General features: G+C 47.2%; 1 protein-coding gene and 1 long non-coding RNA gene across 2 annotated transcripts; one reads left to right on the top strand and one right to left on the bottom strand.

Moving 5' to 3' along the window:
- Positions 1 to 707: 707 nt before the first annotated feature.
- On the bottom strand, positions 708 to 7,129 carry LOC149366197 (uncharacterized). Its single transcript, XR_016283628.1, has 3 exons — positions 6,717 to 7,129; positions 5,730 to 5,910; positions 708 to 1,666 (listed from the first exon to the last, which is right to left on the bottom strand). It is a non-coding gene; the product is annotated as an uncharacterized LOC149366197 (long non-coding RNA).
- A 225-nt stretch (positions 7,130 to 7,354) lies between these two features.
- On the top strand, positions 7,355 to 12,269 carry LOC149366196 (uncharacterized). Its single transcript, XM_089553688.1, has 3 exons — positions 7,355 to 7,653; positions 9,419 to 9,512; positions 9,832 to 12,269. Exons 1-3 carry the CDS (start codon positions 7,501 to 7,503, stop codon positions 12,267 to 12,269), a joined length of 2,685 nt encoding a protein of 894 aa, XP_089409814.1. The 5' UTR covers positions 7,355 to 7,500.
- The last annotated feature ends 3,969 nt before the right edge of the window (positions 12,270 to 16,238 follow it).

Raw genomic sequence — 16,238 nt, 5'->3', positions numbered from 1 at the left:
TTTTCAGCATAGTATTACCAGTGTTGGCAAGCACCAGAAAACTTGTGAAGAGTCTTACGTAATAAGCTGGTTAGCTAATTTGTATTAATAAACCTTTTCACTATCAGAAACTTTGTTAAAACATTAAGTTGGGCTAGTTGGTAACGGCTTGAAGGAATCATACTCTTAGCGGTAAGAACACACACAACACCAAGACACACACACACAGGACACCCGCTAGACTTCAACTATCTTTACTGGACACTTGTACGAAATAAATATCTATCACTGAGCACACGCAGGTGCCTCGTCATCGGCATCAGGTCTAACTACGCCCTCCCCTCTCCTCCAAGGCATACGGTTGCGCCGATAAACAATCCCTTTTTCTGCCAATGCCAGGGAGGGAGTGCTTACACACATGTCACCTGCCTCTTGAATACGAAAGGCCTGGGAGCCGAGAAAAAAGAAAGAAAAATTATCGAAGTCTTTCGTATTCAAGAGGCGGGTGACATGTGTAAGCACTCCCTCCCTGGTGTTGGCAGAAAAAGAGATTGTTTATCGGCGCAACCGTATGCCTTGCAGGAGAGGGCAGGGCGTAGTTAGACCTGTTGCGGATGACGAGGCACCTGCGTGTGCTCAGTGATACATATTTATGTTGTACAAGTGTCCAGTAAAGATAGTTGAAGTCTAGCGGGTGTCCTGTGTGTGTGTGTGTCTTGGTGTTGTGTGTTTCTTACTGCTAAGAATATGATTCCTTCACTATCAGAGTTAGGCGTCTAGTTGCCATTAGAGATTTGTAGCAGTTACATGCACTGGAGGGGTTTCTTTCCCTGTGTGCTTTCAAAAGCGCATGTATTTTCGCACGATGCAGCCAAATTTTGTCGAGCCACAGCGGCGAAAGTAATCATGTTTTGTACATTCCAGAAACTGATATGGCTACTACGAACAACTGGCTAAAAGTCTCTAACTGCAACCAGTTGCAAACCTGTGTTAGTTAAAAAGTTAATTATCAGAAATTAGTTAACCAGCTTACTAAATACACCTCACCGGCTTTCTGGTGTCTGCTAACACTGGTAATATTATGCAGCAAAAGCCATATTTTTGAAAACTACTTATTCTTCCCTGAAACACCTGGTGCATATAAATACTGCACACTTTCCTGTACAACACATAAACGAAATAATTTCTTCTGTAACATGAAAGTTCCATGAGCCACATAACAAACCCGTGGAAAAAACTGCATGCATACACACACATCTCTCCAAAACAGCTAAAAAATCCCACACAGTGAAACAATGCTTACACTGTCTTAAGACCAACATTAAAGGCTGCAAACACTAGCGAATTAAAAGTCAAACAAATGCCAAACATATGCTAAATGCCCCCATGGATGTAGATATTAAGCTATGAGCTGATTTTAATAAAAATGCATCAGCACAGAAATGCTTAAGCGACTTTGTTGGTGCACTATCCTGACACTTGTCCTCAATATCAGGCAGCCTGCTTGTTGTTCATCATCATCATCAGCCTGACTATGCCCACTGCAGGGCAAAGGCCTCTCCCATGCCTCTCCAATTGACCCTGTCGTTACTTGTCTGCATCACCAGTGGAAGAGGTAGCGTCCTAGTGATGAGACGTGTGCACGAACAGGTAGCCTTCTCCATGGCAGAATGCAGCAGCAAGAGAACTGCACAAGAAAACATTCAAAGTATACAGTTATAGTAACTTCTAATAGAATCAAACACGGAGCAGCAACAATCAGTTAAATGTGCACTAAAATGCAGCACTCCGAGTGAGTTTGATAAGGCTGCTGAGTAATAGCATAAGCAGCAGTCACAAGACTAGAACTAAATGTAATGCGTCCTTGAACAAGGAAAAGCTATAACATGCTGTTGTGTTCAATTCTGCCCCCACATTCGAAGACTGAATGATATTCACAGGAACTGACATTAACGTGTTACACCTAATTAGGCAGGCTCGAGACAAGGCGGTAGGTGACTATGGCATAGGTTCTAGGAACAGTAGGGGAGAGTTATTAGTAGAGTTCGCAGATAGAAATAGTTTACGGATTATGAATACCTCCCGCAAACGAGCAAACAGGAAGTGGACGTGGAAGAGCCCCAATGGTGAGACTAAACATGAAATAGACTTCATACTGTGTGCACACCCTGGCATCGTAGAGGATGTGGAGGTCCTCGGTAAGGTCCGTTGTAGCGACCACAGAATGGTGACGTCTCGTGTTAGCTTAGATTTGAAGAGGGAATGGAGGAAACTGGTGAAGCGAAAGGCTATTAACGAGTTAGCATTAAGAGGGAAGGTAGAGGAATTCAGACTGTCGCTGCAAAACAGATTTTCCGCTTTAACTGAAGAAGACGACCGCAGTGTTGAAACAATGAATGATAATCTTACAGCTATCGTTACAGAGTGCGCCGCAGAAGTAGGTGGTAGGATGGTTCGACAGGATACCAGCAAGCTATCTCAGGAGACTAAAGATCTGATTAAGAAACACCAAAGCATGAGGACTTCTAACTCCACAGACAGGATAGAACTAGCAGATCTATCGAAGTTAATAAATAAGCGCAAGGTAGCCGACATAAGAAAGTTTAACGTGGAGAAAATCGAGCATGCTCTAAGGAACGGAGGTAGCCTAAAATCAGTGAGGAGAAAACTGGGCATAGGTAAAAACCAGATGTATGCGCTAAAAGACAAACAGGGCAATGTCATCAGCAATATGGATAAGATAGTTGAATTAGCCGAAGAATTCTACACAAATCTATACAGTAGCGAATGTAATCATCAAGTTACTGAGGGAGGCAGTCGAGCACAGCAATGGGACATCCTGCCAGTAACGAAGGAGGAAGTAAAGAAAGCCTTAGGAGCAATGCAAAGAGGGAAAGCAGCTGGTGAGGATCAGGTAACAGCAGATTTGTTGAAGTATGGAGGAGAGATTGTGCTACAAAAACTAGCCACCCTGTATACGCAGTGCCTTGTGACCTCGAGAGTACCAGAAGCTTGGAAGAACGCTAACATTATCTTAATTCATAAGAAAGGAGACGTCAAGGACTTCAAGAATTACAGACCAATCAGCTTATTGTCCGTTGCCTACAAGGTATTTACTAAGGTAATCGCTAATAGAGTCAGGACAACCTTGGACTTTAGTCAACCAAATGATCAGGCAGGCTTTCGTAAAGGATACTCGACAATAGACCACATTCACACTATCAATCAGGTGATAGAGAAATACGCAGAATATAACCAACCCCTATATATAGCCTTCATTGATTACGAGAAAGCATTTGACTCAGTGGAAACCTCAGCTGTCATGCAGGCATTGCGGAATCAGGGTGTGGAAGAGTGTTATGTGAAAATATTGGAAGATATTTATAACGATTGCACAGCTACTATAGTTCTCCATAAAGTCAGCAATAAAATTCCAATACGGAAAGGTGTCAGGCAGGGAGACATGATCTCGCCAATGCTCTTCAATGCCTGCTTACAGGAGGTATTCCGGGGACTGGAATGGGAACAGTTAGGGATAAGAGTTAATGGAGAATACCTGAGTAATTTGCGATTCGCTGATGACATTGCCTTGCTAAGCCACTCAGGACAAGAACTGCAAAGCATGATCAACCAGTTAGACAGGCAGAGCAGAACGGTGGGGCTAAGAATTAACATGCAGAAAAACAAAGTAATGTTCAACAGCCTAGCAAGGGAACAGCAGTTCGCAATTGGTAGTGAGGTGCTGGAAGTAGTAAGGGAATATGTCTACTTAGGGCAGGTAGTGACCGCAGATCCGGATCATGAGAGGGAAATAACTAGAAGAATAAGAATGGGGTGGAGCGCATATAGCAGATTCTCTCAGATCATGATTGGTAGCTTACCAATATCTCTGAAGAGAAAAGTATACAACAGGTGTATCCTACCGGTACTCACCTATGGGGCAGAAACATGGAGGCTAACAAAGAGGGTTCAGCTTAAGTTAAGAACAACGCAGCGAGCTATGGAAAGGAAAATGATAGGTGTAACGTTAAGAGATCAGAAGAGGGCGGAGTGGGTGAGGGAACAAACGCGGGTTAATGACATCTTAGTTGAAATCAAGAAGAAGAAATGGGCTTGGGCAGGGCATGTAATGCGAAGGCAAGATAACCGCTGGTCCTTAAGGGTAACGGAGTGGATTCCAAGAGAAAGCAAACGCAGCAGGGGACGGCAGAAAGTTAGGTGGGCGGATGAGATTAAGAAGTTTGCGGGGATACAGTGCCGGCAACTGACAAAGGACAGGGTTAATTGGAGAGACATGGGAGAGGCCTTTGCCCTGCAGTGGGTGTAGTCAGGCTGATGATGATGATGACCAAATTAGGCTACCATGAAGAGATATTTAGGCATTCCAGTCATATGAAGATAACATGCAGGCCATAAAATATCAAAATTATTTTGTGTTTCTGATTTGTCTGCACAAAAATTCAGGCAGCTTTTGTTTTCAAAAGTGATGGCACAAAGACATTACAATATAATGCACATGTTGCTGTAGATAATGTATCATTTGGAGCTATACCAGGCGTTAGGGGAAAATGTATGAACAAAGAGTACAAAGGTGAGCAAGTTCGTCAGGGCAAGAGTGGCACACTCTAAAGCAAATGAATCAAAATATTAAGGCACACACTGCGTCAGATACAATACTTGTAAGTAAAGCTGCATAGAACTACAAGCAATAAAAGCCTCAGAAACGTGCCCCTAAGGAAGCAGCTGGACTGGTAGTTTTTTATTTGTCCCGCAGCACATCCCTCTAGTGCTGAGGTCTGCTCATATCTGTTTAAGTTAAGAATACAAGGGAAACAAGCAAACAAGTGTTCCAAAGAAGATAAAAATGTGCACTTAGGTTGTTCTTTAGGAAATTACCTGTCACTAATTGCAGCAATAAATACCTCGAGAAAGAAAATAAGTTATTTACACAGCTTATTACAAACCTTGATGGCACGGGAGAAAGGCAACATCAAATGCATCGGTTCAAGTAAAGCCAGGGGTCTTGTTAAGGTCACAGCAATATTTGTTGACTTAGGCTCAGCTAGTGTAATGCAATCAGTAACTGAACGTCGGCATGAATAAAAAAAACAATGCACCAATACTCAATTCCAAATGCATTTCAACTGTACAGTGCAGTCAGTTGTGACAAAGGGAGTGTGAAAGAAAACCTCAGCAATGCTCATCACATCGAATAAGCACCTTTCTTCTGTACAGCTAAAATATAAGCTTTGCAGGGTTTCATGTAATGCAAGGATAACCTGGTAAGGTATCAATTATTGATGCTAGCAACAAATATGCTTCTAAAGCAGAGTGCTCCACTTGAACGCCAATATTCAATTATGCATTGCCCGTTAGGCCATGCCTATCACATCACTGGTTCACTTCAAACATGCCATACCTTGTAAGAGGTAGGTACTGCTGAAGCAAACCTATAAAATTTATTTGCTGCTTTTAGACTGCTGTATAAAGGTCATGAAGCAGATAATTGTTTTAATTTGGTCTATACAGTGGTCAAGATTTCCAAGCACGAGAGGCATGAGGGAAAAAACTATAGAAAGCATTTCACACTATAACACAATGCACTTGACTAGGGGAGTGCTTTCATGACGCCCGCAATATCTTTTCCCTTTCTCTTGGTCCTCTTTTAAAAGAAAAAAAAACGAAAGAGAGAGGGAGCCTGGACCAGAAGATTTTTGGCAGGCTAAAAAAGACAAGGAAAATATACCCACTTGTCTACCTATGCTTTTACAAGTGGCACATGCTTGATATCCAGTGTCAATGGCTGATAGGCTGAACCAGCAGGTCTTGATGTCATTTGCCTCTGGTTGAGGTAGCATTGGCTCGATGACAGATGAAAGCTGGTGCAAAAGTAGCGTGATGATACCGGTGGAGCAGCTGTACAGGGCTTGACTGCGGGTGCATTTGAAGAAAGGCTGCATTAGAGCCATGCTTTCATAAACATCACAAAAGGCACATCCCATTACAACCTCTAGCTGTTCAGTCCAATGTGTTCATGAGTGGAGGCTAATTATTAATTACCTATGCCTCCAATAGTTAGCAAAAAAATGGTTTACAAAGCTTGTCATACTTTTCTTAAAGCTATTATTCGCGAATCACGTTATACTTTTATCGCTTCAGACTGAAAATGGGGGAATGACATAAATGTAGTGAACGTAAAAAAATAAAATGACAACAAACCTTCCATTGTGCGATTACCTCAGCTGCACTGCAATGGAATGGTTCTGCTATTTTTAATCGTCGTTTCGTTGACCAGAACTATCAAGAAACACAGCACTTGATGTGACTGCGACGTAGAACGGGCAATGCTCCTTATCCAGCAAACACTCAGGCAGCAGAATCAAAAGACGCACGCCGCTACAAGCACTTTTCGTTCTTATGGTCTCCTTTTCACGCGCTGCTCCTGTTCAGTCGGAATAACGAATCAAGCAGCACCCCATAGTTCTCGGCGTGCAACCAAATTCTATCACATAACTCCTGCGTCGAGGAGCTGACGCAAACAGCGTGAGGCGGCGGGTTAAAAGTTGCATAGTTGGCAAGCGAGCGTGTCAGAACACCTTCTCTCTGCAAACGATCGCGTGGTGCCCGCATTTTGCACCTCACTGCGAACAAGACGTGAAGACCAACCCATATGCATTCGCAGCCCTCAATCATACCCCCGACACATCGCAGAAGTCATTTTCCAGTTCTGTACTTACATTTGTCAACGTTCACGGCAAGCCGTTTCTTCTATCGGGCATCGGGCGCCGGCCGCTCTCGGCGTGTTTGCGTGCAGTACGTGAGAGTAGTTTTTGAGCACTGCGTGCGCGTAAGAACGTCTTCCGCAGCACTGGAGCCATCTGTCACCTTCCGAGTTCAGTCACACTACCACAACACTAACGAGGCCGCACATTTAACACAAACAAACTGAAGAAACGCACCCACATCACAACCGTCGCACCCCGCCAACAAAGAGTCGTTTCAGCGTCCTAAAAAAGATAGTGTAGCGCGCGGCCAACATGAGACTCGCAATCCGCCGCCAGCGAACGGAAAGGTGGCGCTAATGTCGCCTAACTTTACACGCGTTAAAAAAAGAATTGATAAAGCCCTTTTTGCCACAAACTTGTTGCATTAAACGACAAAATATTTTATTTCAATTACAAAGTCAGCAAATTGGAATGGTTGCGGTGAAAAAATGCGACTACTCACAACCATCTGTTTCTGGCGGCGCTGCGAACGAAAGCTTGGAAAACCGGGCAGCATGCCGGGCAGCTACAGGCGACGCCTCTGGGGCCAGGAAAGCCGCAGCTAGGGTGCCTCGATGCGCGCGCGCCCTCTCTAGGGTGAGGTCACCCTTTGGGAGGGCGAGTGCCGCCTCCTCGGCCGGGACAGTCCACCTGCGGCCATTTTCATGCCCTTTCTTGCGGCGGCGCGGCGGCCGTAACACGTGCGTTTGCTCTGTCGACTTTTCTCTTGGTGCTGACCGGTAGCGCACATCGAAAAATGCCGGGTTGTTGTGTGCCGCAGTGCACCAACCACTCCAGAAAGGGATGGAGAATGTTTCAGTTCCCGAGGGACCCTAAGAGAAGGCTGCTTTGGACAGTAAAGACCAAGCGCGACAAGTGGCAGCCGACAAACACATCGTGCATTTGCAGCGTGAGTAAAACTTTCCTTCGTATGCCAAAGGATTCGCATGTGCGTGCCGTTGAGGTACGCGATTCATTTTTATTGAGAGAACGTGTGGAAAGTCTGAACAGGGACATGTAAATATGATCGCTCTGAAATTAAGTGCCGCTGAGGATTAGCAACTTCGTGCACAGGGATTGTGTGGCAAATGTTGGGAGCAAACTAGATTGCTCACAGAACGAGTATCGCTGCCCGGAAAGTTCCGCACCTTCTAAGAAAACAAAAATGCCCGCATTCACTTGACGAGACAGACTGAAAAAAAAGGGCGTTGTTCGAGTATTTTCCTTCGAATGAGACTTTCTCGCTGAAAAAAGCTTGAGGCCTTTTTGGTGCGCCTTCTCTTCTGACTCACTGACTGCATTTTAACTTGAAACAATGAACATGAAATCTCTTCACAATGGCGCACACAATTCCCCTTCATAGTAAAATAAAGGAAAAGTGCAGTCTATTTCGATTATGTGGGCTCCTAAGCAATCATTATGTTGTGTAAAGGCGGGAGCGTTACTTGTTGCTGAGTGTAGGGCTGCGGCGAAATGCTACTGCAATGTGTAGTGCGGCTACGTAATTTTTGCGAGGCTCCGAAAGTTGCTTATTATGAGGTCGCGACAAAGCGAGATGACAAATCGGTCATATTGCGATCTCTCAGCTGGGTTTTATTTGCGGAGTTCTCACCATGCCCTGCCGCCTACGGCCACGCTTTGCTGTCTCGAGTGGTGATGTGGACGCGAGTGATTGAACCTCAGACGGTGAAGACGGCATAGCACCGCAACCACGCTCTCCGAAAACTGAGGGCCAGCTGATGTTGACCGAGGGGATTTTCCTTTTAATGCACTCGGTAGCTGCAGGAATATTCCGCTGTCTGCTCGCTCCTTCCTTCCCAAGAAAGCTATGCTCGATCCCAAGAAAGCTATGCACGAACTCGCCCAGCAAGAAGTTCTACAGTCCTTCAACACGCCGACAGGTTTAAACTTGTGCATTGTCACCCCCGCGGCGACAATACACTCGTCATAACCCCCCCGCCCGCCCGGGTTAATTACGGGGGGGGGGGGGGGTGCTTGCCACGCATTCCTGCCACGGCAACGGCGGGCTTTTCGCACAACGAGCCAAGGAATGCGAGAGTTGCCCTCGCATTAAAACGTTTAGCGACAGCCGTAACAGTGTACCGACTTCAGCTCACATCACTGATGCCACCTAATTGATTTCATTGCTCGGTATAAGATGCGCGGAAAGCCGCTGGCATAATTGTGCCCCTGTGCTTGTTACAAATAAAATTAGTGGTACTGTCCTAAAAATGTTATAACAGCTGAGAAAAAGTGAATTTGTTCGATTAGTCATGCATGCGAAAATAAAGCTTCACTTTTTCAGTGCATTCTGCATAGGCTTTTCTTGGTACCTGCTATCACTTATTTCGCACCCTGTCCTTGAGCACATGCACCCCCTCCTCTCTATGACCTGCATTGTTTGCTGCGAGCACATATTCATGATGACTGGAATTTTTGTTCGCACGTTGCTGTCTTGATTATCTATACTTGGGGTCTGTAAATAAAATCTCGCTCTGGGTGTTCTACGGATGCTCTCCGTCAAGCAAGTGTAAAACAAAGTTTCATTTATGACACACTTGGTTATACTACAAAGTTTTGGGCATACCAGTTATATGGTATACTTGGTTTTGTCTATATCATCTACAGTGAAACAAAAATGCTAATGTGCCTCAACCTTACACATTCATTTGCAGGCTCACTTTGAACCAAGCAGCTTTGAACAGCATCGTTCAGATGGATGGAAAAAGCTGAAGCCGAATGCAGTTCCAACTCTTTTTTCATTCAGACGTAAGTTGTTATCTCTAAAGTCCGGATAAGTATTATATAGCTATTGTTACCTGCATTGCTTACAAGCGAACGTCTCGGGAACATGCTTGTGGATAGCATTAAATAAAAAAAAAAAAACATTTTTAACCTTCTGGAAATGTCGGGTTCGTGCACGGTAGTGCACAACATTAACATGCTTGCTCCAGTTTATGTGCGTTCTCAAGAGTACACTGTAGAAAAGATGTGATCCTTGGCCCCATCTTGCTTGTTGTAGAAAAGAATGTACTAGCTCGTTAGGTCGAATAAACCGATCTTAAAGTGCATATTTTTTATGTTGCAGCTTCACCTAAGGAGCGAAAAGCACCGAAGGAGAGAGCGGCTTCAGAGATCTCGCTCTCAAATGATAAATCAGATGCGACCCCCGTGGAAGCAAGCAGCTCGTCATGTGAAGGAATAACGCTCTCTGAGAGCACGGAGCAGTCTCAATTCAGACCTCCGCTTCAGGAAGAGACATCCGCAATGGACTCGTTCCAGGTCAGCAATGTCATTGCTGAGTGTCCACAGCAGGTTCAGGATGCAGACAGGAGAGAGCAAGCCGGCGAACCTAGTGGGACCCAGACTGCTTCCTCGTATTCTGCAGAGCTGAAGAAGCAGCTAGCGGACATCACGAGGAAATACACAGACCTTCAGGACCATCATGCTGCCGCCAGAAACAATATTAAGGGCCTCAAAAATCAAGTTCAGAGGCTTGAAAGCGAAATCAGGAATTTTTTAAAAAATGTCAAGTTCCTGAATGAAGATCAGCTCCGTGCTCTGTCTAGGAGCAACAACCGGGGCAATTCCTGGACGCCTGAAACGGTCAAGCAAGGCCTTCAAATTAAGTTCGCTTGCGGGACAACTGGATATGAAACGCTAAGAAAGCTGGGATATCCCCTTCCGTCAAACAGGACACTGACTCGCAGGCTCGAAGGTTTGAAGTTTCTTCCGGGGATACTTCACGAGGTGATTGACGTCATGCGGTGCAAGGCAATGGCCATGGAGGAGGTGGAGAAAGATTGCATCCTTTTTTTGGATGAAATGGAGATTTCAAGTGGATATGAGTTGGATCGTGCTGAAGATGCGCTCCTTGGAGGAAAGACGCTACCGCCAAAGCCTGACGAGCCTGCCAATCATGCGTTAGTGTTCATGCTAGGCGGTTTAAATCAGAGATGGAAACAGGTGATCGCTTACGAATTCACCGGACATCACGTAGAGGGCTCTGTGCTCAAACACTATGTCCTTGAGCTTGTTCAATTATGCAGCCAGGTGTCCCTCAGAGTTCGCGTTGTGACATCTGATATGGGTGCGTCAAATCGAGCGATGTGGCGAGAATTTGGCTTTTCAAGCCACAGGAACTCCTCAACTGTGTGCTCTATACCACACCCATGTTTGGATGGAAAGCAACTGTTTTTCACGGCTGACCCTGCACACGTTCTCAAAAATCTCAGAGGACAGTTACTAAGTTCATCAGTTTTTACGTTGAGTGACGCCACTGTAAAGGAGAACAACCTGCCATCATCGGAGGTCAAACTCGAGCATGTTCAGGCTGTGCTCGACTATGACGCAGAGCACGAGCTCAAGGTAGCGCCCAACCTATGCGAGGTGCACACTAGCAGTGGCCACTTCACGAAAATGAAAGTTGGTGTTGCTGTTCAGTTCTTCCGCGAAGCACCAGCTGCTATTCGGTTTTTAATAAGAGCATCTGTAATTGAAGAAGAAGCTGAAACCACTGCATGGTTTTTGGAGCTCATTTTCAAATGGTATTCTCTAATGTCGTCTCGCAACCCAACAATGGCCTTAAGTCGCAGGAGTATGGCCAAGTATTATGCCGCCCTAGGCACGTTGCACACGGCAATGGAGACCATTAGAAGTACGAAAATGGGGTCCACATCACTGTGGAAACCATGCCAAGCTGGCCTTCTCATTGCAACAACCGTTGTCATCCACCTCCAAGAAGTGTTGCTGGGAAATGAGGGGTACGATTTTTTTCTTACCAGCAGACTCTTACAGGATTGTCTGGAGAACCTCTTTTCGGTGGTTCGACTAAGAAAACCTGTGCCCAGTGCGTATGATATGAAATGCGCTCTGAGGCTTGTGAGCGTGGGCCAGTTTTTATTTACCCCACGGACGACGAGCTACGATCTCGATGACCGCGAATATCTGGTCGACCTTCTCTCCCAGGCAAAGAAACAAAGGACAGAAGTGGAAGCTGATGAGATAAATGACTCAGAAATTCTGTTCATTGAAGAACTGTCCACAACAGAGTGCAGCATTCTACACTACATAGGAGGCTTCATTTTGAAAGGAATCTTGCCGTCTGTCAGCTGCCAGCAATGCGAGGATGCCCTACTGGGATGTGCTAGTGACGAACATGCCTCTCTGACTGCTCTGAAGGAATATGTGTCAGAAGGTGACAACCTAATTTATCCAAGTGATGATGTGATGCACATGCTCAAAATCTACGAGGAGCACTTTGTAGGGATAAACTCATGGTGCACAGGCAAACTAGTGACAATGAAGTCACCTCTCCGCTCACTTACAGCATACCTAGGAAAGGTCTGCTGCAAGCAAGCATACCAACCGCGCTTGAAGCTCTGCGCAAGCCATGATGAAGAAATACGGAAAACGCTGACCGACAGGTACGCAAGATTGAGACTGCGCATCTTCCTCCGACACCTTCAGAAAGCTCGTCTCAATGGTCACGCAAGCAAGACGTGTGCGGGAGTTAATTTAAACTAAGCTTCTATCCATGCTGAAGTACATTCATGCTGCTAGCATTAGCAGAGTTCCTATTTTTACACCTAATAAGTGTCCTAAATTGCACTGACTCCAGGTTCTGAAGACAAGGATGATCTGTGCAAACATGCCTTCAAAGTACCCTGAAATATTTTTTTTTCGGGGCAAATAAACAACTTTCATGGTTTTAAACAATATTGAAGCGGGTAGACGACGACCAAGAGCGTGGGAAGAGTGGAAGACGACAACGAAGTTCGGACTGTGTTCTCGGTGCCGCTCACAGCCGTTCTTCTCTATTTGTAAATATTTGTAAATATATTCTTTCCCGCAACATATTTGGTGGAGGTGCGGCTTTCCCCTACGTCTACCGACGACGGAGCTCCGTATCGGCCGCCAGTTGCCTTCACTCATCATGACCCAAGACGCCTCCCAGCAAACCTCAGCCCCGGCCATGACATCACTCGTTCTTTCTCCCCCTCGTGACCCTGGGACATTTTCTGGTACCGACAACACTGACGTCGACGACTGGATCAACATGTACGAGCGAGTGAGTACCTACAACCGCTGGGATCCGACCCTTATGCTCGCAAATGTAATATTCTATCTAAAAGACACCGCCCGGGTCTGGTATGAGACCCACGAAGACCATCTAACCAGCTGGGACGTGTGCAAAGAGAAACTCCGCGAATTGTTTGGACGGCCGCTCGGCCGAACACTTGCCGCTAAGAAAGACCTCGCCTCCCGAGCTCAAACATCTACGGAGTCCTATGTGTCGTACATTCAAGATGTGCTGGCCCTCTGTCACAAAGTTGACGCCAACATGCCCGAGTCTGACAAAGTCGGCCACGTGTTGAAGGGAATCGCCGACGATGCCTTCAACTTGCTCGTATACAAGAGCTGCACTACAGTCGACGGAATTATTAAGGAATGTCGACGCTTCGAGGAAGCCAAAAGCAGGCGTATTAGCCAGCCGTACGCACGCCTCCCCAACACGGCTGCGACTTCTTCATGTGAAGACCTGCGACAACGGGAAACTCCAGCGGCCCCAGAAAATGTGACCCGCATCATCCGACGCGAGCTCGAAGCTCTGTCCCCTGCCCCCCTGCATCTACATGATGGCGACAACCGCTTGCCCACCATCTCTCTGGTACAAGCTGTCGTCCGCCAAGAGCTTGCCAACCTTGGTTTCCAGCCCGTCAGTCCTGTACGGTCTTCACCACCACCCGAAATCACTGCGATTGCTCCTGGACGACCTTCGTACTTCACTCCACGACGCCGAAACCCTAACGACTGGCGGACAACCGACGACAGGCCCATTTGTTTCCACTGCCACCGCATTGGCCACATCTCCCGCCACTGTCGAAATTATTGGTCCCGTCGCAGCACATACCGTCCTCTCAGCTCCCACCGCGACGACGAACAGCCCAGCCACTACACGCCCCCTCCAGCCCAGCACAGTGCTACAGTCGACTCACTATTCTCAGACACCTCGTTGACGCTTCTTGTGTACGCCCAAATCCCATCAAAATTCAAGCTGTGAAGGACTTTCCTCTTCCAAGGTCGTTGAAAGATGTGCGCAGCTTTGTCGGCTTGTGCTCGTATTTTCGCCGTTTTATCAAAGATTTTGCCGGCAACGCTCGTCCCCTCACCGATCTTCTGAAGAACGACACCCCCTTTACCTGGGGCCCTGCTCAAGAAAACTCATTTTCATCCCTCGTCCATTTGCTGACCACTCCGCCCATCTTAGCACATTTTGACCCGTCGTCTCCCACAGAGGTTCGCACCGACGCCTCCGGATATGGCATCGGCGCCGTCCTAGCCCAACGTCAACAGGGTCAAGATCGAGTCATCGCTTATGCCAGCCGCCTACTTTCAGCCGCAGAGCAAAATTACACCATTACTGAGCGCGAGTGTCTTGCCCTTGTCTGGGCAGTAGCTAAATTCAGACCCTACCTGTTCGGCCGTTCATTCGCTGTTGTCACTGATCACCAGGCTCTCTGTTGGCTGTCTTCACTAAAAGATCCCACCGGTCGCCTTGGTCGCTGGGCATTGCGCCTCCAAGAATACTCATACTCCGTCGTGTACAAGTCAGGGCGCCATCACCAGGACGCTGACTGTTTATCCCGATACCCTGTGGAACCACCTGACCTAGAGGACGCTGAGACCCTGCCCTGCCTCTTAGCTATCTCTGATCTTGCCGATATTGCCAACGAACAGCGCCATGACTCATCTTTACGACCTATCTTTGATGGCATCCGTTCTGCAAACCGATCTTCGTCTCTGAACCTTTATGTGCTCCAGAATGGCATTTTGTATCGCCTAAAACCTACGCTCCGATGGCCCTCCGCTCCTGCTCGTGATACCCCAACGTCTACGCTCTTCTGTCCTTGAAGAACTGCACGATCTGCCGACAGCCGGTCACCTTGGCGTGTCCCGCACGTACGCTCGAGTGCGGCATCGCTTCTTTTGGCCTGGTCTCTATCGTTCCGTCAAGCGTTACGTGGCCGCTTGCGACCTGTGTCAACGTCGGAAAAGGCCCTCCACTTTGCCTGCCGGTCTTCTGCAACCCATCGACATACCTCCGGAACCTTTTCAACGTGCTGGCCTCGACCTTCTTGGCCCTTTTCCGACTTCCCTCTCCGGCAACAAGTGGATCGCTGTCGCAACGGATTATACGACTCGGTACGCCATCACGCGTGCTTTGCCGTCCAGCTGCGCTACCGATGTCGCCGATTTTCTTCTGCAAGACGTCATCCTTCACCACGGCGCCCCTCGTCAACTGCTCACCGACCGCGGTCGTTATTTTCTATCCAGAGTCGTTCACGACATTCTTCGTTCGTGTGACACGCAGCACCAGCTCGCGACAGCTTACCACCCACAAACCAATGGGCTTACGGAAAGGTTCAACCGCACGCTCACCGACATGTTAGCCATGTACGTATCGCCAGACCACCGAGATTGGGACGCAGCCTTGCCTTATGTGACATTTGCATATAACTCTTCCCTTCATGACAGAACAGGCTATTCTCCTTTCTACCTTTTGTTTGGTAGGCATCCCACCTTGCCTTTGGACACACTCATGCCGCCTTTTTCAGCCCCCACCACTGCTTACGCTCGGGACGCTATCTCCCAGGTCACGCTGGCGCGCCAAATAGCACGTAGTAGGCTCCAAGCCTCTCAAGTTTCCCAAAAGTCAGCCTACGACCGCCGTCACCAGGCCGTCGAATTTACCCCAGGATCACTCGTCCTTCTCTGGACGCCCTCTCGGAGCGTCGGTCTCTCCGAGAAGCTCCTTTCGCACTACCGTGGCCCTTACCGTGTCGCGCGCCGTGTTACCGACGTGAACTACGAAATTGCTCCCCTTGAAACCTCGCCATCGTCCTCTGGCGCCACCACCGACATCGTCCACGTCTGTCGCCTTAAACCTTACCACGACGCTCATACGTCGCCGCCCTAACGCCGAGACGGCGTTTCAGCAGCCGGGGGTCCTGAAGCGGGTAGACGACGACGACGACCAAGAGCGTGGGAAGAGTGGAAGACGACAACGAAGTTCGGACTGTGTTCTCGGTGCCGCTCACAGCTGTTCTTCTCTATTTGTAAATATTTGTAAATATATTCTTTCCCGCAACAATATTAATGATTGTTTGTTTTCAACTAACCTTTGATCGCGGCAATAGATTGTTAGTTTGTCTTTAAAACACTGTCTTAAGTGCGCGTTGAATATACTAATGCAGTCGACTCATTAGTTTGACCTATCAATGACCTCAAAATTTCGATTCCATTCGAGTATAAACGGATGTATTTTCACTGCGACTCATAACTTTCCTCATAATTTGACCAATATACAGTGGTCCCGCCAAGTTCGAATGGCCGACTACACGCGTGTAAAAATGCCTGGAGATATCTGGTGTTTTCAGTGCACAATGCATGCATGCGCGGCTCAGGTACTGCGATATTCGGTTCGTATACGTG

This window comes from Amblyomma mixtum, chromosome 1 (assembly GCF_055824585.1).
Source record: "Amblyomma mixtum isolate Tamu chromosome 1, ASM5582458v1, whole genome shotgun sequence".
Taxonomy (NCBI): Eukaryota; Metazoa; Arthropoda; class Arachnida; order Ixodida; family Ixodidae; genus Amblyomma; species Amblyomma mixtum.
Note: the sequence above shows the minus strand (reverse complement) of the source record. Positions and strands in the feature narration are given on the sequence as shown.